This window comes from Peromyscus maniculatus, chromosome 23 (assembly GCF_049852395.1).
Source record: "Peromyscus maniculatus bairdii isolate BWxNUB_F1_BW_parent chromosome 23, HU_Pman_BW_mat_3.1, whole genome shotgun sequence".
Taxonomy (NCBI): Eukaryota; Metazoa; Chordata; class Mammalia; order Rodentia; family Cricetidae; genus Peromyscus; species Peromyscus maniculatus.
This window is the reverse complement of record NC_134874.1, coordinates 13,382,790-13,405,266: the sequence shown is the minus strand read 5'-3', so window position 1 is coordinate 13,405,266 and position 22,477 is coordinate 13,382,790. Positions and strand designations below refer to the sequence as shown.

Below are 22,477 nucleotides of genomic sequence, written 5' to 3'. Positions count from 1 at the left end.
CTTGCAGAGGACCTGGATTCGATTCCCAGAACTCACAGAGAGACTCACAACCATCTGTAACTAGTTCCAAGGATCCAATGTCCTCTTCTGACCTCAAAGACACGAAGTACCCTCATACCTACATGCAGGCACTCATACATGTAAAATTAATCTATAAAAAAACTTTAAATTCAACTTACTGAAATGGCACAGTAACAAGACACTGCAACTCTGAATAGAATCAGGCACAAGAAGCAACCAAAATAACTGGGAATTCATATATCTTTTTTTTTTTAAAGATTTACTGTTAGCCGGGCAGTGGTGCCACATGCCTTTAATCCCAGCTCTCGGGAGGCAGAGCCAGGGGGATCTCTGTGAGTTCAAGGCCAACATGGTCTACAGAGTCAATTCCAAGACAGGCACCAAAACCACACAGAGAAACCCTATCTCAAACAAACAAACAAACAAACAAACAGAAGATTTACTGTTATTGCATGTGTATGAGTGTTTTGCCTTATGTGAGTCTGCAGAGTCCAGAGAAGGTATCAGATCTCCTGGAACTGGGGCTAGAAAGTTGTGAAGTACTGTTTGGGTACTGGGAACCAAATCTGGGTCTTCTGCAAGAAGAGCAAGTGCTCTTAGCCACTCAGCCTTCTCTGTAGCTCCCATAAATCTTGACTTGTGTTAGCTTCATTTTCAGTAAAGGTAGTAAGATACTTTACCAGGAGGACAGTCTTTACCACAGAGGATGCTGGGACATCTGAAATATCCACACAACAACTAAGTTAAAATCTGCCATAAGCTGAGTCAGTCTGGAGCTTAAGAGGTTGCTTCTCTTCCAGAAGACTATTCAGACCCCAACACCTACAAAAGACACCTCACAACCTTCTGTGACTTCAGCTCCAGGGGATCCAATGCCCTCTTTGGGCCTCCACAGGCACCCACACAAATACATCATAAATAAATAAATAAATAAATAAATAAATAAATAAATAAATAAATAAATAAATAAATAAATAAATAAATAAATAAATAAATAAATAAAATGGGGGTGCAGTCTGACCTACAGAGGGAATTCCAGGACAGCCAGGACTACACAGAGACCCTGCCAAGAAAGAAAAACGAAAGAAAGAAAGAAAGAAAGAAAGAAAGAAAGAAAGAAAGGAAGGAAGGAAGGAAGGAAGGAAGGAAGGAAGGAAGGAAGGAAGGAAGGAAGGAAGGAAGGAAGGAAGGAAGGAAGGAAGGAAGGAAGGAAGGAAAGACAGACAGGAAGAAAAGACAGACAGGAAGGAGGGAGGGAAGGAGGGAGGGAGAGAGGGAGGGAGGGAGGGAGGGAGAGAGAGGGGGGGAAGGAAGGAAGGAAGGAAGGAAGGAAGGAAGGAAGGAAGGAAGGAAGGAAGGAAGGAAGGAAGGAAGGAAGGAAGGAAGAAAAAAAAAAAAAACTAAAACTGACCCAGGTGTGATGACACATACCATGAATCCCAGTACTGGAGGCAGAGGCAGAGGCCAGTGGATCTCTGAGAGTTTGAGGGCAGCCTGGTCTACCTAGCAGGTTCCATGCCAGCCAGGGCTACACAGTGTGATCTTGTCTCAGAAAAACAAAAACATAAGCATACCAGCCACAAACCACAGAAGAACAGGAATAAATCTTCATGATCTTGAATGAAAAACTTTCACAGGTACAGACAAAATAACAGGCAAATGGAAGAGAAGCATGTCTGAAATGACATGTCAACAAAGTAGCTGCTGCTAGCATGCATCCCAGCACTTGGGAGATAGAATAGGCCAGCCTGGTCTACATAGCAAGTTCAGGTTAAGCAGGAACACATACAGAGACCCTATCCCAAAACATATAATTTAAAAAAAAAAAAAATGAAAGAAAGAAAAGAGGGAAGAGAAAAAAGAAACTAATTGCTGAGCATGGCAGTGCACACAATAAGCCCAGCTCAGTGCTCAGCCTCACACAACTCCATCTGCTAGGCCGAGCTAGTTTGTGACAGCAACGGTAAGAAGCCTGATTATCCTCAAGTAAATGATATAACTTTATGACGTTATGCTATGACAAAGTATTTTAAAAATAGAAAAACGGGCTGGAGAGATGGCTCAGCACTGACTGTTCTTCCAGAGGTCCTGAGTTCAATTCCCAGCACCCACATGGTGGCTCACAACCATCTGTAATGATGCCCTCTTCTGGCCCGCAGGGACACATGCAGGCAGAACACTGTATACCTATAAATGAGTAAGAATAAATTTAAAAACTAAATAAATAAATAAAATAGAAAAACATCCTCATCAGAAATACAGATCCTATTTAAATGCCTTTTTAAAGGAATTATTTTACTTAAAAATCTTTACTTAATAATCTTACCTTTAATCCTAGCCCAAACTGCCAGTGTCCAGAAGAGGTGAAGAAAATTGAGTGAAATTAAATAAATTCCAGTTCTTATAGCTGTGAGAAAGCCTGTTTCCCTGGCAAGCACACTGACAAACTCAGCCTGTTCTTTTCTAATAGACACCAGAAGAAAAACTGTCTATACACGTGTACTTACCTGCCGGAGTTCAAGAATGCCACCTGCTTTCAGAAGCACGGCACACGAGTGCTGGAGCCGCCTTCCACTTGCCTCACTATCGCCCAGCACAGCGAGGCAGTCTCCTCTCCTTAAACTGTGGCTCTCTAGTTAGTAAGGGAGGCAGGTCACCATTCTGTGCGTCCGACACCTATCCTATTTCCTAGATCTAACAGATCTTCTAAGGAGAAGTCATTAGCTTTGTATAAAACAGATTTATTTATCTTTTTGGTTTTGTTTTTAAGAGTCTTATTTTAGTTTGCTTTTCTGTTGCTGTGATAAATACCATGACTAAAAACAAGTTTCGGGGGAAAGGTCTCATTGCCCTACAGGTTACAGGAAGAATTCAAGATAAGAGTTTGACGCAGTTACCTCAGTGGAATGCTGTGTGCTGGCTTACAATCCCAGGCTCACAGTCGGCTACTCTTACATAGCCCAGGCCACCTGCCCAGAGGTAGCGGCTCCCCACAGTGGGTTTGATCCTCCTCCAATCAGCAATCAAAAAATGCCCCAAAGACCAGATGAGGTGGCACAGGCCTTTAATCCCAGCACTCGGGAGGCAGAGGCAGGCAGATCTCTGAGTTCAAGGCCAGCCTAGTCTACAGAGCGAGTTCCAGGACAGGTTCCAAAGCTACAGAGACCGGGAAGGGGGGGATGCGGGGATGGGGGGGCGGGGCAGGGGACACTTAATCAAAAATGTGTGTGTGTGTGTGTGTGTGTGTGTGTGTGTGTGTGTGCATAAGTGTGTGTGTACATGGGTATGCTGCAGCATGTGTCAGGGAAGTCAAGTCCTTCTGTTTTCATCTTCTCTTTGCTAATACACAAAAGTGCAGAACCTTTAACATCACATCAGTATCTATAAAAATGAAGCTCTTCCCGACAGTGGTGGCACAAGCCTTTAATCCCAGCACTCGGGAGGCAGAGGCAGGCGGATCTCTGTGAGTTCGAGGCCAGCCTGGGCTACAAAGCAAGTTCCAGGAAAGGTGCAAAGCTACACAGAGAAACCCTGTCTCAAAAAAAAAAAAAAAAAAAAAGAAACTCTTCTTTTTGGAGATCATAAGATCACCTAGAATTGACCACACTATAGTATTACATACTTCCATTCAAACCAGAAAAACATTTTCAATTTATCCAAATCTACTTTAATAATGTATTTATTATTACTTATTTAGTATTGTTGTTTTTGCAATGCTGGACACTGAACTCAGGACAGCACAAGGACAGTGGTGTAGCTCAGCTGGCAGTCTTGCCAGGAACACCTGGGTTGGACTCCCTGCACTGAATGAGACTGTTGTAGTGGACCCAGCAGTCTCAGTACATGGGTAGTGGAATCAGGATCAGAAGTTCAAGATCATCCTTGGCTACACAGCAAGTAGCCTAGAATACAGGAGACCTTGTGAGATGGGGACCAGACACAGAAATACACACACACCAGTGAGATTGCTGAGGGGTTAAAAGGCTCCTGCCACCACGCCTGACAATGAGTCCCACCAGGGCACTCACATCACAGGGAAGAATTAATTCCCACAGCTTATACTCTGGCCTCCACACAGATGCCATGGCATTTGTGCCCACATACACAATAAATAAATGTATCTTTAAAACAATATATATATATATAAGACTATCTTACTTTTAGTAGTACTAAATAGTCATCTTTTTGGGGATAGGGGAGAGGTTCAAGACAGGGTTTCTCTGTGTAGCTCTGGCTCTCCTGGATCTCGCTCTGTAGACCAGACTGGCCTTGAACTCAAGAGATCCACCTGCCTCTGCCTCCCCAGTGCTGGGATTAAAGGTGTGCACCACCACCTCTTGGCCTAAATAGTACTCTTAATCCTCCTGCCTTAGTAAGCCTCTTGCTAGGATTACAGGGGAGTACTACCAAGCCCAGCAAAACTCCCCCCCCCTTTTTTAATGCTCTGACCTGCTGTTGCACAGCATGTTTTACAACTGCAACATTCCCTCACCAACAGGTCAACAAAGAGTCGCTGTGATGGTATCAATAGGAATGGCCCCCACAGGCTCATGAAGTTTGAATGCTTAGGTATCAGGGAGTACCAATACTTGAGAGGGATTGGGAGGTTTGGCCTTGTTGGACCAACTGTATCACTGGGGGTGGGCTTCGAGGTTTCAAAAGCCCAGGCCAGGTCTAGTATCTTTCTCTTCCTGATGCTTATGGATGCTGCTGTAGAAGTCTCAGTTGCTTCTCTGGCACTACATCTGCTGCATGCTGCCGCGCTCCCCACCATGATAATGAACTAAGCCTCTGAAACTGTAAGCCAGCCCCAGTTAAATGTTTTCTTTTATGAGAGTTGCCGTGGTCATTCACTATGACAGTCACAAACCTAGAAAACCAAAAGCTTAGAAGTTGATGTGTGTGTGTTGTATCACCACAAAAGTCCGTCACACAACACATGGGCACACACACATGAAAACTACAGAAGAGAATCTCTACTTTCTACCACTCTGGGGTAACAGTCCATTTTTCGTGACTATTTCACAAGCTTCAGTATTTGCCTAGAGTGGTATTGACTAACATAACCCTGAGCTTCACAGGCAGATGGAACACAAAGAAATTTAAAATGTACACACAGTACACCAGGTCCTCAACAGGCATTCCAACGAGCTCCCTGCACCCTTCTGCCCTGTCCACAGACACAGCAGAGTGACCGCTCCGAGGCCACAGGTGCTGCTTTCGCTGTCTTCCCCGGATTTCACTGGCTTACTCTTGGGGTGTGTATGTGTGGGCACGTGCAAGGGGCACACACTTGTGAACCTGCCAGAAGGCCTCGGAGGGTATCAAGTGTCCTCCTCCGTCACTCGGCCTTTCTCATTTCAGGCACAGCCCCTCCCTGAATCTGGGACTGGTCGTTTTCAACTAGACTGGAGGCTGGCCAGCTCCAGCTCCAGCAACCCTCCTGTCTCTCCACTACTTGGTGCTGGGGTTACTCATAGAAAATGGACCACACCTGGCTTGTTACACTGGTGTTGGGATTCAAACTAAGCTCTTTGTAGTTGTGCAGAATGTACTGTAAGTCACTGAGTCATCTCTCCAGTCCTGGCTTCCTAGCCTTCATGTGAAATTGTGGTTCTTCAACGTAGATGTCCGTCAACTGAAGAATGGATTAAGAAAATGTGGCACATATACACAATGGAGTACTATTCAGCAGAGAAAAACAATGACAGCATGAAATTTGCAGGCAAATGGATGGAATTAGAAAAAAATCATCCTGAGTGAGGTAACCCAAACCCAGAAGGACAAACATGGTGTGTACTCACTCATAAGTGAATTCTAGATATAAAGTAAAGAACAATCAGACTGTAACCCACAGAACCATGGAGGCTATATATATAGCATGGGGGACCCTAGGATGACTATGGCTTATAATAAGTTTTGGTTTTACGCAATTACTGAGCAAGCCTCAATGAAACATTTCACTATTAAGATAAGAATTTATACTGTATCAAGCTGATAATAGAAAAATTAATTAATTAAAAAAATAAAAAGAAATTGTGGTTCTTTAAAAGTATTTTAGGATACTAAATGTCATGCATCCAAAGATGCCTATGCTATGTCCCAAAACACTATGGTAGTAGTGTCTAGAGCATTTTTAAAAGATTAAAAACCAACCTTACATCAAAGAAACTCAACCTAGAAGCTCGTGTCTGTACTCCCACCCCTGAGGAGGCTCAGCAAAGAGAACTGCCAAGAGGTTACCGCAAGTTTACGGCTAGCCTGGGATACAGAGCGAGGTTTCTTTCCTACAAAAAATAAAGTAAAAAATGAAGACACTACTCAAACTTAAGGCATTCAGAACACAACGGGGAGAAACATCACCCACATACAACCTGGTCTAAAGGCGGTGGTCCAGGTGCTGGGTGGTCCAGGTGCTGGGGAGGGGCTTACACATGGTATAAGGCCAGGCGAGTGCATGGATGAGGGCACTGGAGCAGAAGTGTGTGAGAGGGTAGTGAAGGAGGAACAGTCAGCCAGGAAAGCAGGTGCAGACAGTAAATCTGCACAGCATCCAATGCAGCGCCAGAGTCTGAAAGAGCCCAGAAGGATCTGGCAAGGGCTCTGGGTGGCCTAGGGTAGGACAGTATGTATGAGGAAGAGAAAAGGGATTCTGCTCAGGGAAAGGAGACCTCAATTATTTGTAGGCATAAGTGAAGGAGTCATTAGGATGAAGAGTGTCAAGTGTGGAAACAATTGGTATAAAAGACCAAGGTGGGGCAGGAGAGATGGCCCAGCAGTTGAGAGCACTGGCTGCTCTTCCAGAGGACCCGGGTTCAATTCCCAGCACCCACATGACAGCTCACAACTGTCTGTAACTCCAGTTCCAGGGGATCTGACACCAATGCACATAAAATAAAGTTAAATAAATAAAAAAAAAAAAATCAAGATGATCCAGATCCATGCCTAAAAAGCTGAGTTCAACACCCAGAGCCCACAGAGAGGAGGAACCAACTACAAAGAGTTGTCCTCTTACCTCTACACAGCCATGCACACGTACATTACACACACAATAAGTAAATCCAAACAAAAGATCAGTAAGTAGGAATGCTGTGGAGGAAACAGTGGAGGGGAGAAAAGAGATCAAGTTTGTTGAAAGTGGTAGTTGTAGTTACCCCCTAGGTCATTCTCAACGAGGCAGCTGCTCATTCCTACTTACTGAATGTGGCAGCTGATAAGCCCAAGAGACTTTTGTCTGCTTCTAGTGGGAGTGGTCAGCAATCGGAAACTGAGATGAGACACACACTAGTGCAAGCATCAGTGCTGAGCATGAGATTGTGAGAGCATGACATAAAACATGTTCTGCTACTGCACCAAAACCAGAACAGCATGGCGCTCTTTTAAAAGATTGAGCTCTAAATAGCTCCAATGCAGAAGGAAAAATGATTTAGGCTAAGGGTTGGCAAGCTTTCCTGTCAAAGGCCAGATGAGGTGGATGAGCAAGGCCAGGCGCCTGTGAAGACTAAAGACTAACCTCTGGCTCTGCAGGGCAGCCGCTCAACTGACACAATCACACTCTGTGGACTGTGCCCGTCTGCCAACCACTCTCCAGGCTGAGACTCCACAGACGCATAAGGCAGTAAAGCGGCTGCAGGAGACAAGCAGGAGAGAAGCCGCGTCAATCCCAAACACGGAGGAGGAGATCATCACAACAAGGACACGGTCCCAACACAGGCGTGTTCATCACCAGGGCCGGGGGACAGGCAGTGACAGCTGATGGGTGGCATGCAGGAGGACCTGGTAGAGGGGGGTGCTCAATGGGAAGGTCAGGAAAACAAAAATGGGAACCGCCAACTAGACAAGGACACTGGAAAGAGTAGAGAAAGAAACAGAAGTGTGATTCCAATTCCAACAGCAACAAAAGAAGAAACATGTTCTGAGAACAGGTGCAAAAAGAGGCACAGGCAGGGAGGCAGGGGCAGGCATGCTGGTAAAGCACTGGCAGAGTAAGCAGGAGGACCTGAGCTCCAAGCCACGGCACATAAAATATGCTCACATGCTGCTGTGCACCATCATCAGTGCTAGGGAGGCAGACAAGAGAATCCCTGGGGTACACTGGCCAAGCAGTGAGCTCCAGTCCAGTGAGAAACCGTATCCCCAAAACAAATAAGAACATGATTGAGAAAAACATCCACCAGGCATGGTGACCAAGGAAGCAGAAGCAGGCAGATCTCTGAGATTGAGGCCAACCTGGCCTACTAAGTGAGTTCTAGGACAGCCAGGGATCCTGGCTCAAAAAACAAAAACAGGAAGAAAAAGGAGAAAGCAAACAAACAAAAAACCCATCCAAGATCTATCTACTTTTGACACACACACACCCTAGGACTAGGAAGATGCACAGTGAGTAAAAGTACTTGCCACATACACGAGGATCTGAATTTGAGTCCCAAGAACCCACCTCTTCTGAACACCCCAAGCTCCCCTTAGGGGGATATGAGGGTGAAGACAAGAATCCCTTAAGTTCACACTTGCAGCTAGCCTGGTGTATACAGCAGAAAAGCTACAAAGAAACCCAAGGTTGGACATCCTGTGAGCTTCACACTATGCGCGCGCGCGCACACACACACACACAACCCACACATACACAAAAGAAAGCATTCCTAATTTGTCTGCAGTATAATTCAATTATGAAAACAAGCCAGGCAGTGGTGGCGCACACCTTTAATCCCAGCACTCGGGAGGCAGAGGCAGGTGGATCTCTGTGAGTTCGAGGCCAGCCTGGTCTACAGAGCAACAATCATGCCCACTCTAGAAAATTGTGATGACAAGAAAAAATTCACAGAAAACACAACAGAATCTGACATAAGGACTACAGAGAAGATGGCTCAAGAGTGTGTGCTGCTATTGCAGAGGACACTCACATACATCAGGTGGCTCACAGCCACCTTTAACTCCAGGTCCAGGGGATCCAACGCCCTTTTCTGGACTCCAAAGGCATTTACCAATACATGGTCTTTAAGAATACAAACTTTTTTTTGCCGGGCGGTGGTGGCGCACGCCTTTAATCCCAGCACTCGGGAGGCAGAGCCAGGCGGATCGCTGTGAGTTCGAGGCCAGCCTGGGCTACCAAGTGAGCTCCAGGAAAGGCGCAAAGCTACGCAGAGAAACCCTGTCTCGAAAAACCAAAAAAAAAAAAAAAAAAAAAAGAATACAAACTTTTTTTTTTTGTTTTTGTTTTTGTTTTTGTTTAAAGACAGGGTCCCATTATGTAACCTTGGCTAGCCTCAAACTCAGTATGGAACCAAGTTGACTTTGCACTCAGAAAGATCTGTGTCCCAAGTACTGAGGCTGAAGATGAGAACCACCATGCTCAGTTGACCTTTTTTTAATCAAGAATTTAACTGTGGCCAGGCGGTTGCGAACACCTTTAATCCCAGCACTCGGGAGGCAGAGCCAGGCAAATCTGTGAGTTTGAGGCCAGCCTTGGCTACAGAGTGAGCTCCAGGACAGGCACCAATACTACAGAGAAACCCTGTCTCAGAAAACCAGAAGAAAAGGATTGGTTGTGTTGGGAGTGTATGTGCGAGCAAGCCTACAGGGGTCAAAGAGCAACTGTGAGAAGAGCTGGGTTCTCTCCTCCACTATGTGGGCCCTGGGGTCAGACTGTGTTGGCAGCACACATTTACCTGTGAGGAGCCATCTAATCAGTCCCTAAAGTACTTGCTGCTTCAATCTCATTGCTGCATGATTCTCACCTTCCCCCTCTCCCCTCCCCCTGCTAATTCAACCTAGGACTCAGGCATAGTAGTGAAGCACATCCCCCAGCAGTGATAGGGGTTTTTTGAAAGTTTTATTTTTTAAAAGTTTTCATGAGTCAGGCAGTGATGGCGCACGCCTCTAATTCCAGCACTTGGGAGGCAGAGGCAGGCGGTCTCTATGAGTTATAGGTCAGTCTGGTCTACAAGGACAGTCACAGCTGTTACACAGAGAAACTCTGTCTCTGAAACCATGTGTGTGTGTATGCGCGTTTTAGCTGTGTGTCTGTAAATGACTGGTCCTAGCTTGAACAAAAGAGAGCATCAGATTCCCTAGAAGTGAAGTCACAGGTAGTTGTGAGCTGCCGTGTGGGTGCTGGGAAGTGAAGCCGGGTCCTCTGGAAGAGCAGCCAGTGCTCTTAACTGCTGAGCCATCCCTCCAGCCCCAGCTGATGACTAGTAAATTAGAATAGAAAGAAAGGTGGACTAAACGTTTGGAAAATGTCCATAAGTTTAACTACAACTCAGTGTTAACAAGCACCAGTTAAATTCCATCTTCTTTTTACTCCAGGAAACTAAAAAGCCAAGTAAATCTCTAATACAAACCACTCATTTTTAATGACGCACCAATTATCTTAAATTATTTGATTAAGGAAACATGCCCAATTAGTAACTGAAACTTCTGCACATAAGCAGTAACTCCATCCAAAGCAACAGAGACAGCAGCTTCTACCAGTATCGGACATATGCACACACAGGCCCCACACAGAACCTGGCTGGAGAGCTCGGAATAAGGCTCAGTCAGAGTGCTTGCCAGATCAGCATACATATCCAAGTTCAAGCCCTAGCAGCCATACAGAAGCCAAGCATGGCTGTGTGTTTAAAATCCCTGCATTAGGGAGACAGAGATGGGCAGTTCACTCCAGTTGACTGGCTGGCCAGTCTAGTCTTATCAGTGAACCCTAGTCCTGACAAGACACCTTGTCTCAAAAACAAAGATGGATGACTCCAGAAGAACACCACCCAAAGTTGGTCTGGCTTCCATGTGCATCCACACAAAGAATCTGGAGCAATGACCCTAAAATCCTGAAGAGAGGCAAAGCTTATCTTTAGTATGCAAAGGCCCTGAGCTCATTCCCAGCACTGAAAAATAAAATCCACACTACATTTAACTGTAACATGAATCTTAAATGTTCTTATTTAAAAAAAAAAAACTCAGTGCCAGCTATTGGTGTAAATTCTGAAAGATCAGAGAAGCAGAACAAGCCACAGCTAACCTCACCTCGACAATCCCTTTTTGGATCCTGTTTCCGCCAATCTTCAGAGTGAAAGCTTCTGAGTCTTGACCCGAATGGATCTCAGCTAAACTGCTGCTAAAAGCCTAAAAGCTTAAAAAGCCAAAGTTCTGGTCTTCACACCTTATATACCTTTCTGCTTCCTGCCATCTTTTTTTTCCCCCCCCTGGGATTAAAGGTGTGTATCTTTTCCAAGCAAAGACATGAGATCTCAAGTGCTGTGATTAAAGGTGTGTGTCACCGTACCTGGCTCTGCTCCTAATGTGGCCTTGAACTCACAGAGATCCACAAAGATCTCTGCCTTCCAAGTGACAGGATTAAAGGCATGTGTACCACCATTTTCTGGCCTCTATATCTAGTGGCTGTTCTGATCTCTGACCCCAGATAAGTTTATTAGGGTCCACAATATATTAGGGAACACAATATCACCACATATAAATGTATAATTAACTAAACCACCATGGATTTTTTTTTGGGGGGGGGGGGTTCAAGATAGGGTTTCTCTGTAGCCCTGGCTGTCCTGAAATTCACTCTGTAGATCAGGCTGGCCTTGAACTCAGATCTGCCTGCCTCTGCCTCCTCCTCCCACCATACCTGGCTTTCAACTGTGGTCTTAAAACAAAATACTTGAAATTATTTCAATAATCTTCATAAGGAAAATTAAAATGTTAATACTAAGTACAACAGGCATCCTTCCCCTCGTGCATACATCAATGTCTGAAAGCCGTTACCGTCATCTGTATATTCTTGGCATGCACCTGAGACATGAAGATATAATATAGTAATAAAATAAAACCACCAATTTCAAAAACTATCTCAGAAGTGATTCTTACTTATTTCCATCCATATTTGGGAAATGCCAATTCACTATTTAAACTTTAAACAACAATAGCATGTTCCAGGGTGTGGACTCATAATCCAAGAACCAAAAAACAAAGCAAACAGCTAGGCAATGGTCACACTCTGTGGTGGGTCTGAATAGGAATGGCCCCCATAGGGAGTGGCACTATTAAGAAGTGTGGCCTTATGGGAGTAGGTGTGGCCTTGTTGAAGGACAAGTCACAATGGGGGATAAAGGTGGGCTTTGAGGTCTCCATATGCTCAAACTATGCCCAGTGTGGCACACAGTGTCCTTCTGCTGCTTGTGGATCAAGATGTACAACCCCCAGTTCCTTCTGTGGCACCATGTCTGCCTGCATGCCACCATGCGCTGCCATGATGATAACAGACTAAAACTCTGAAACTGTAAGCCAGCCCAATTAAATGTTTTCCTTTATAAGAGTTTCCATGGTCACGGTGTCTCTTCACAGCAACAAAAACCCTAATAAGAACACTCCATGATTCTAAAAGGTTAAGATAAAAGGATCAAGCCTGGAGTACATAGCTACTTAAAAGCCAAGTCCCTATCTCAAAATAAACAAATACGTAAATAAGAATAAAAATAAAAGAATAAATAAATAAATAAAACAGGCTACGATGCGGCTCACCTAGTAGATGCTCACCTAGCATGCATGAGCTGGGGTTTAATCCCAACCACCTTGTACAATCTGGGAGGTTGGAGCACACCTGCAATCCCAGTACTGGGGAGTGGAGGCATGAAGCTTTATCACTGGACGAGTCCTGATGACAAGAGAACCTGTCTTAACAACTAACAAAGGCCAGGCAGAGTGACACACACCTTTAATCACAGCACTCCAGGGGCAGAGGCAGGTAAACCTCTGGGAGTGTGAGGACAGCCTGGTCTACATGGTGGGTTCCAGGACAGCCAGGGCTCCACAGTGAGAGCCTGTGGGGGGTGGAGGGTGGGAGAACAACTGAGCAAACAACAAACAAACATCAGAACTTCAGCAGCCGGGTGGGGCTCAGCTGGAGGCTTGCCTAGCACCATGGGGTGGCTCTCCAGCACCCACCACCACCTCAACAACACAAGCAGGGCCTGCTGAGTGTAACAATGGTAGCAGGCTCACCTAGTGTCCAGTGTCCAGGCTGGGTCCACAGCACTCCCCAAACAAGCACATTGCAAACACAACAGAACGGCCAGTGATCAGTGTTCCTCACAGCCAACACTCTCTCTTCCCAGAGTGCCATGTGTACACTCAACCCATTTGGTTCTCCCCTTTGTCTTCTGACCAAGGTCAGTCGTAAAAGTTAAAAACATTCAAAAGTCTAAATATAAATTATTTGTTATTCCAAAGTATAAGCAAAATTGACTCTAAAGGCAGCAACTAAAAGCATCTGTCTCCTTCGTGGCTGACTGAAGGCTTTTTGAAGATTACAAATCCAAGTCCCCATCGCTGCTGGCCTCTGCAACAGGAAAGGTGATGAGTAAAGGAGAACTGTGTTGAGAAAGGCTGTAACTTTCTGTGCCTCTAAGTTTCAGAAACAGCTGTTAGCACCAACTGAAGCATCAAAAATCAAATTATAGTTCATGACAATCTACCATTCAAGAATTGTTGACCTGCAAAGGTCCTTTCCCAGTGCTACCAAGAGGAAGGGCCAATGCCACATGTCCCTCTTCAACCAACACTTGCAACAATCTAACACCTTCTTCCGACCTCCGAGACACCAGGTATGCACATGACATACACAAATACAGTCAGGCAAAATACGCACATAATAAAGTAAATCTAAAAACTTTTAAAAAATGCATACTACAATTACTCTTATGCTTCTAAAAGTACCAAGTTATTTTCTCTGTAAGTTTTAGATATTTTAAAACAAAAACACATTAAAACTCCCATTTTAATTGAATAAAAAAGCCCAGCACTTGGGAGGCAGAAGCAAGCACATCTCTGTGTTCAAAACCAGCCAGATCTACAGAGCAAGTTCCAGGACAGCCAGGACTACACAGAGAAAAGGAGGATCAAGAGTCCAAGGTCAGCCTGAGGCACATAGCAAGATCTGTGTGATTGCTGGAGTGAGTCTATTACCCCAGGAGGGCTAGGATGACTTGGAAACCACAGCCTACCTCTTCGTGCGTAACTGGAGTCTGTATCTTTAAACTGTACTACAACGAAGTCTGAGCATTTGAACAAAATACTCTCCATTATTTCTTCGCGTTTTGGCCCCGAACTGGATTCTGTACTTTTCTCATGTGCAGCATCAAGTACCAAATCACACTAAAATGAAAAAAAAATTAATAAGCATTAAAAACATTATTAAATAATGTTTACAGGGATATTTAGCTCAAAGCAAAAGCAAGCATCACGAGAAACCCTGTCAATCATGTCCTGTTTAGAAATGTAATGTCATGCACCCAAATTGCAGAAGTCCTCCGAAGTACAATCTACCCGTTAGAGGGCACCTGAAGCGCACTGGTGTTAGCAGAGGACTAACTCAGCCCACGCCTCTTCTGCTGCCAGTGCTGAGATGGCTGCGTATCACCACACACAGTGTCTCCAGTTATACAAACCAGTTGTTAAATAATAACAATTTGTTACTAGAGGGAAAAACTGAAGTGGTTTTTAAAAATGGATAGAATGTGTGGTGAGCATGAAACTATCATCTCATGAGCTCAACTGCCAAATCCAGTCAGCTCAGACCTGACACTCAGGAAGTGACATGACCATAAAAAGTGAGCCCGGAGTTAAAATTACCTTAGGACTGTATGTTTTAAAAACTCCTTCATAGACACCACCATTCTTCACTTGTACTTCACATTTCGATCCCTAGAAGACACAATTGCGTGAAATAAATAGTGTGGTACCTCACCATCAGAGACAAGTTTTTCATTTCACTATATATATGAAGTTTCAGCACATTGCCATTACCCCGAATTCTCTACACTGCACAGAACTGGCAGCTCCACAGAGAGCATGAACTGAACAGTAAAGCCGCACATTTCTGTCCACATACCATCAGACTGTAACAAAGTATTACACAAAAGACAATCAGTGTAACCACTACCATACATACATCAGGGTCAGCAAGAACACTTTCACTGGGAGCTAGCATCAACTGAATACTGTTCTAATGTATTTTTAAAGCCATCTTCATTAAGTATGACCTAATAATATTAGGCTGAGAATTGTTCTCCACACTTTAACTCCATGAAATGGAGTTCTACCCCAAAGGAATTTATCCCCAATAATCAGGTAACTTACAACAACTGATGTAAGTATATGAACCATCCTCACGTTTGCATAGATTCCATCAAAAGAAACCTGGAAAATTTAAAAAAAGAAAAAAAACATGATTATCTCAGCTGGTATCTGCACTTGTCTGCATATTAAAGCTAATACTTCTCTAGCTGTAAGATGTTTGGATTATAATGCATGAAGGAAGAGATATAAACAATAAACTCAAACAACTATTCTAACTAATAATTAATATGACATAAAACAAACAAAACCAGCAGACTTCTACACCTCCAAGTATGAGAAAACAAAAACCTCTGGAGAAGACAAACCAACTTTGTAGGGACAGACTGCACAGCTCCCAGATAGGGAAATGCCACGTCTTGAGTCCAGGAATGGCTGCAGGGTTATAAACTTTAAAGTCTCTAGGCACAGACAGGCATGCTTGCACACACTTTTAATCTCAGCATTCTGGAGGCAGAGGCAGGTGGATCTTTGTGAATTCCAGGCCACTGGTCTACACAGTGAGTTTCCAGGCCACCCAGGTTACATACTGAGACCTTGTCTCAAAAACACACACAAATAAAAAACCTCAGACAGGGACTGGTGAGAAGGCTCAGTGGGTAAAGACACAATGAGCCCCAAGTCCTGAGTTCCATCCTCACAAAGTGGCCCTCCGCCAGGGCACACTCACTATCCCCATACCAAAAAAAAAAAAGCACACCACAACAGAGTTAACCGTCAGCTACACTAGAAAATAGCTGGATGGAAGAGTGCTTGCCCAGCACATTAAAGAGCCTGCACCCTAATTCCAGCACCAAGGGCAGCTGGGTAGTGAGGAAAGAGGCTGTGGGGTGGTCCTTCTGTACTCTGTGAATGTGCATTGCTCTCATTGGTTGATAATAAAGCTGTTTTGGTCTAGGGCAAGGCAAGATAAGGTTAGGGGTACAATCAAACTGTGAGGACTGGGATGAAGAAGGGCGGAGTCAGACAGAGGCAAGCAAGCTGCCCAAGGAACACGATGCCCGAGGACCGGTAAGCCATGGACCACGTGGCAATCAATCAATCAATCAATCAATCAATAAATAAATAAATAGATTAATAGGAATGGGTTATTTTATACATAAGAGCTACTTAATAATAAGCCTATGCTATCGGTCAAGCATTTATAGTTAATATAAGTCTTTGTGTAGTAATTTGGGAAGCACCTGGTGGGTATTTGGGACCTCACAATCTATATCCTAAAAGGGGTACAGTACATCTTAATAAATTAGGAGTGGTGACCAGGGCACACCTTGCATCACCAGCTTCTCTCAGCATGTTTGAATCAAGGCAACAGAACTATTCCAGCCAAGCCAGACTACACAGGGTGTGTTCTCCTGACTCTCAGGAAGATAACATGACCAATAAAGACCATATTTCAAAACTCAGTGGTGCTGGGTATGGCGGCGCACACCTTTAATCCCAACACTTGGGAGGTAGAGGCAGTAGGATCTCAGTGAGTTCAAGGCCAGCCTCGTCTACAGAATTAGTTCCAGGACAGCCAGGGCTACACAGAGAAACCCTGTCTCAAAACAAGCAAGCAAACAAAAGGAGCAAAAAGAAACAAACAAAACCCCTCAAAGGCAACCAGATCTCTATGAGTTTAAGGCTAGCCTGGTCTACATAAGTTCCAGACCGGTCAAGGCTACACAGCAGATCCTGTCTCAAAAATCTCCAATTAGTGGCAGCTTCTCATATGGGACTTTATGCTTTTGGTGTTCATTTTAACTTCACTGATAAAAGTTGGAAAATGTCAGACTAGAAGGTGTTTCCAAGCGAGAAAAATGAAAGGAGTTTAAACAGACAGCACATTAATTCAAACAAAAAGCCCAAAGGACTTTACAAACTCTGGTCCTAGAACATCGAAACACTTCAGCTGGTATCAGTATTACACACGACACAAATACTATTAACAGAAAATTGTACATTTCATAGGAGTCCTTACTGAAAAGCAATATAGAAATCAATAACTTTGTATTAAAGTGACTCATCTATATATTATCTGTAGCACAATTCAAGAGATTTTATTCCTAGCTTTATTATTGAGTCTATGGTTAGAAATCACACTTTATATATTTTTACAAATAACATGAAAGGTACTCACCGTAGGCTGAGGCAGCCCTTTGCTACTGTTCCGACCTCTGTAAAGATTAAATATTGTTTTTATTAAATTCAAAAGACTACATACACTTAAAAACATTGTTTAAATTTAAAATATAATCTTATAATTCTACTCAAATACGGGTCAGGCTGTCTGTGGAAGGGGCCGTCTAACCCTGAGTGACAGGAAATCTAAGTGGCCATGTGCTGGGCTACCAGGCCAGGGAGAGATTACCACCGACAGGCAAGAAGACGAGATTAGTGTTTTATCAGAACCAAACAGGTGAGTCAGGTGTAGTAGCGCTCGACTCTAAGACAAGCAATAAGGAGGCAGAGGCAGGCAGATTCCAAGACAGCCTGGTCTACACAGTGAGTTCTAGGACAGCCAGGGCTACTAGGTGAGACGTCTCCAAAACAAACAAACAAACAAACAAACACCAAAATGGATGAAAGAAAAGTAAAGACAGTCTAGCTGGGTGGGGTGGTGCATGCCTGTACCTCACACTTCAGAGACTGAGGCAGTGAGATGCTGTGGGTTTCAGATCAACCAGGGCTACAAAACAAGACCTTGTCTCTCCACCCCAAACAAGTACACCGAAAGAAAGAAATGACATTAAACACAAAGCAACACTATCAAGGTATAGTGGCACACACTTGTATCACATATTTTACTGGTACCCCAATCATCTCTCATTGTTCCCCCGTCTCTAAAAAGTAGGTAATATATCTATAACTGTAGAAAAACTATTAAAAAATATTAAAACAGGGTTTTTCAGAAGGCTCAGTAAGTAAAGGCACTTGCTACCAAGCCTAATGATCCAAGTTCAATATCCAGGACCTACACCTGAAAGGAGAAAACCAACACCTGTAAACTGTCCTGTGACCACTCCCTGTGTGCTATGACAAACATACACACACTAAGTAAATAAATGTCTGAACATTAAATACACAATTCTAGACACGGCAAGTTCTAAATACATGTCTCTGACAGAATTGGCTTTGTGATATAGCAGATCTGGTGGTCCACAGCTCTAATTCCAGCTGAGGCAGTAGCATCCTGATTTTGAGGCTAGCCTGGGCTACACAGTCAAAATCAGGAATTCTCCAACAAATGCTTTTCTTCGCCAACTCTCTTTCCTTGGAAAAGATATGGTACACAAAACTCAGTTACCAGGTTGGGAATATAGCTCAGTGGTAGAGAATGCTTGCTTAATGTGTTTGAGCCCTAAACTCAGTTTCCAGCACTGTAGGAACAAACAAAATCCACATCAAACAACACAAGACCTGGCTATCAAATGGTCCCTTGTATGTGGACTATTTGCAAGTGAACTGAATCATAATAAACAATACCATTGTTCCTTTGTACTCTACGAGACTGATCCAAGACCCCATCAGAAACAAAATTCAAGACTGTTCAAATCCCTTATATATAGTACTTGCATGACTCACATACCGTTTTATTATTTAAAACATCCAGTCAAATGTAAATGTCATATATACATGACTGTATTATTTAGAGAATGACGAGAAAAAACAAACAACAACAACAAAAACAGGCCATACTTAGTGCTAGTGCAGTCCACCCACCACCCTCGGTCAGTTCAACCTGCAAGTCTGGAACAGAACCCATGCAGAGGCTGGCTGTAGAGCATAAAGATTGGATCCTCACAGAAACAATACTGTATTCCTGCTCCACGCTTTGTGGAACAACACAACTGGATTTTAAAGTTGTTGGTGGGTGAGTGCCTGCCTGTATGTCTGTACACCGTGCACATGCCTGGGGCCCATGGGGGCTAGAGGAGGGCATTGGATCCCCCAGGACTAGAGTTACAAAAAATTATAAGCAGTCATGTGGGTGCTGGGAAACAAACCCAGGTCCTCTGCAAGAGCTCTTAACCACTAGGCCTTCTGTCCGGCCCCTGCAATCCCATTTTAATACAGTAACCACAAACTCTAATTAAGTCAAAATTTGAAGTATTCAATAGGAAAATTTAGGTGCTGAAAGCCTAGAGCAGTATTGCCAATTCCTCAGCAGCCACACTAGCAGAACTCTGCGGCAGTCCTAATCTATTCTCCAAATGTTGTCTTCCTCACCTTCACTTAATTACAGGAGCATGGCTTAGGCGAGATGATCTCTCATTTCTTTCAGGGATTCTGTAACCCTCTGCTTCACACATTATGAAATGTTCTTGCCACTTGGCAGAATGGCTCTGTGGGTAAAGGCACCGCCACCTAGCCTGACAAGCCAAGTTCCATCCCCTGGACTCACACAGTGGAGGAGAGAACTCCTGCAGGTTGTCCCCTGAGCCGCACATTCCAGTCAGGAACCATTTGAAAAGAAAAGAAATCCTGAAAACCTAAGAACCTGAGCAGTAACTTGTCACAGATCTTACTAGGAACCAAGTTCAATGTTAAGCACTAGATTCTAATTAACCACCTGTTTTATAGTTGATGGAAATGAACCTTGACCCAAACCACCCAACCCAGTTCATGTGCAGTCAAGTCCTGCTGAAACCAAGTGCACCTGATCTACACCAGGCTTGTTTCTGTGGTTAAGCTTTCTCTCAGAAGTCACATCCCAAGAAGAACTTCCTGGCACCCTTCTAACTTTACAATTAAGGCTTATGGCAGACTCAGTTAGTAGAGTGTACCCAATCCTGGGCTCCATTCTCAGTACCACACAAAAATCAGGTACAGTGAGACACACCTGTAAGCTTAGCACTCAGGAGATAGAAGCAGGATCAGGAGTTCAAGGTCTAGACCACACAGATGGCTCAGTTTTTAGGGTGTACTTACTACTCTTCCAGAGGACCAGTTAGGTTTCCAGCATCTATGTGGGGTGGCTCGCAATTGCCTCTAACTCTAGTATCAAAGGATCTAACTACTTCTTCTGGCCTTTAAAAGCACTGCACTGCACACACATATACACATAGATACAAAGACACACACATACTTAAACATACATCTTTTTTTTTTTTTTTCTTCAGAGACAGGGTTTCTCGGTGTAGCTTTGGAGCCTGTCCTGGAACTCACTCTGTAGCCCAGGCTGGCCTCGAACTCACAGAGATCTGCCTACCTCTGCCTCCGAGTGCTGGGATAAAAGGCATGCACCACCACCACCGCCTGGCTTAAACATAAATCTTAAAGCAGAAGCAGGTCAAGACCAGCCTCAGCTACACAAGAGCTTGAGCCCACCCTAGACTATATGAGAACCTGTCTTTAGAAGAGCCACCTCTTCCTCAAGGGTCTAGCCTGGCTAATGGATGAAACCAGAAAAGATCTTATTAAGGAAACCCAGACCCATAAAGACAAATGTCACATGTCCTCTCTTATCTGAGGTGCTGGTTTCCAGATCTTCAGATGTTAAGATCCTGGAGTAACTGCAGAAAGCAGGAGAGTAAGAAGGGACCACTGGGACTAGGTATGGTTGTGCACACCTTCACTCCCCGAACCTAAAGGGCAGAGAGGCAAGAGGACTTCTGAGTTCAATCAAGGCCAGCATGGTCTGCATTGTGAGTGTGAGGACAGCCAGGACTACATAGAGACCCTGTCTCGAAAACAAAACAAAATACAAAGTAAAGGACCACTGATGGGGTAGAGGTTGGGGAGCAAGAAGGGGCACAGAAGGACACAAGTGATCTGATCAGGGAAACAGAAAAGGGGAGGGTGCCTCTTTAGGGAGGTAAGGGAGGAAAGAGGGAAAAATAACAGTAAGGATGTTGAAAAAGTCTTAAGAATCATACTGCTGATCAAAAAACAAAAGCAAACAAACAAACCAACCCACAAACATGTTACATGTACTCTGTGTCTAAACACACACACATAGTTTAAATGAACTTCTCTCATCTGGGCTGACAATGCTTTCTCCAAGAGCCAAAGGCAACCTAACAAAAAACCCAACACCAGACATGAGAAGCCTTCTGAATTGTTGGTCAGGGTGTCCAAAAGACTCCTAAAACCTACAGCCTATTGCTACTGCCCTTGGGTGACTCCCAGCGGTGCAAGGTAAGTGAGTCTCTATTGCTAAGACACCACGTACTTCAAAAGTAGGACCCAGAGGCCTAACCTTCCTGGTACCAGAAGGCACCAGGCAAGCTTACAAGGAGGCAAACAACCAACAGCCATGCCCAGCTATGATGCCTAAGAACCACAGACACCCCAAGGGTGTCACAGTGGTAGGCATACCTTGGCAGTAACCAAAAACTCTCTAATTGGACTTAAGACCCACTCAGTAAGAAAAAAAAAAAAATGCTTGGTCCCGAAAACCTAGCCAAGTGCTCAGGGCTAGTGAAGTCGTAGCAGCCCTTTACTAGAACAGGGCCCGAACAACTCTAAGTACTTGTCCTTACACCACAGATAAGTGTAATCCTCACCTCTCATCTACAGCACTTCTCTCTGCAACAGACAGAGACCATCACAGAAACACACAACCAATCAAAGTGCAGCATTACAGAGCCCAGTCCCAACGGACACATCTATAAAACATTCCTGCACCTACGGCTCAGGGAACATTGTGGTAGAGAAGGAAGAAACATTCTAAGAGCCAGAGGATCAGGGAGTTTGCTGTGAGATTGTGTCTCCGAAGAATGTTACAAGCTACACCCAAAGTTTCACCAACTTGACTGTCTAACCCTGAGCCGAACAAAGACAACACTACAGTCAGGCCAAGTGGACGGGAGACGCCCCCGAGGCCTCAACCCACACAAACAACTACAGGTAACCCAGAATGCTGCGAGGGGGAGAAAAGTTTCTCCAGGAAAGTGTACCTGGATGGTACTATGGTCAATACCTAATGGTCGACCCTAACAACATACACAGGAGAAACAAAGACTGATCAGGTTATATTTAAGAATATAACTACAGAGAAACCCTGTCTCAGTGGGGAAAAAAAAAGAATATATCGATAAGCAAATATGCACTCAATAACAGTTAATGAAAAAAAGAAGCCATGGATTTGTTTCAGTTTTTGTTTTGTTTTTTGAGACAGGGTTTCTCTGTGTAGTTTTGGTGCTTGTCCTGGATCTCTGTAGACCAGGCTGGCCTGGAACTCACAGAGATCCGCCTGGCTCTGCCTCCCAAATGTTGGGATTAAAGGCGTGTGCCATCACCATCCAGTCCATGGATTTGAAAAGAGCAAAGAGGGGTACATGGGAGGGTTCAGAGGGAGGAAAGGCAAATTATTTAATTATTATAATATCAAAAAATAAAA

The 22,477-nt window shown here is 44.2% G+C and overlaps 1 protein-coding gene across 19 annotated transcripts in view; it reads right to left on the bottom strand.

Annotated features, from left to right (window-relative positions):
• Window positions 1-22,477, bottom strand: part of Atxn2 (ataxin 2) — a 97,219-nt gene that overhangs the window by 48,647 nt on the left and 26,095 nt on the right. For all 19 annotated transcript variants that reach the window (XM_076561034.1, XM_076561036.1, XM_076561042.1 and 16 more), the window contains exons 2-5: window positions 17,273-17,309; window positions 15,154-15,213; window positions 14,647-14,718; window positions 14,019-14,169 (exon numbers count right to left, since the gene is read on the bottom strand). In XM_076561034.1, coding sequence (XP_076417149.1) covers window positions 14,019-14,169; window positions 14,647-14,718; window positions 15,154-15,180 — 250 coding nt within the window. In that variant the 5' untranslated portion in view covers window positions 15,181-15,213; window positions 17,273-17,309. The remainder of the gene's footprint in view (window positions 1-14,018; window positions 14,170-14,646; window positions 14,719-15,153; window positions 15,214-17,272; window positions 17,310-22,477) is intronic.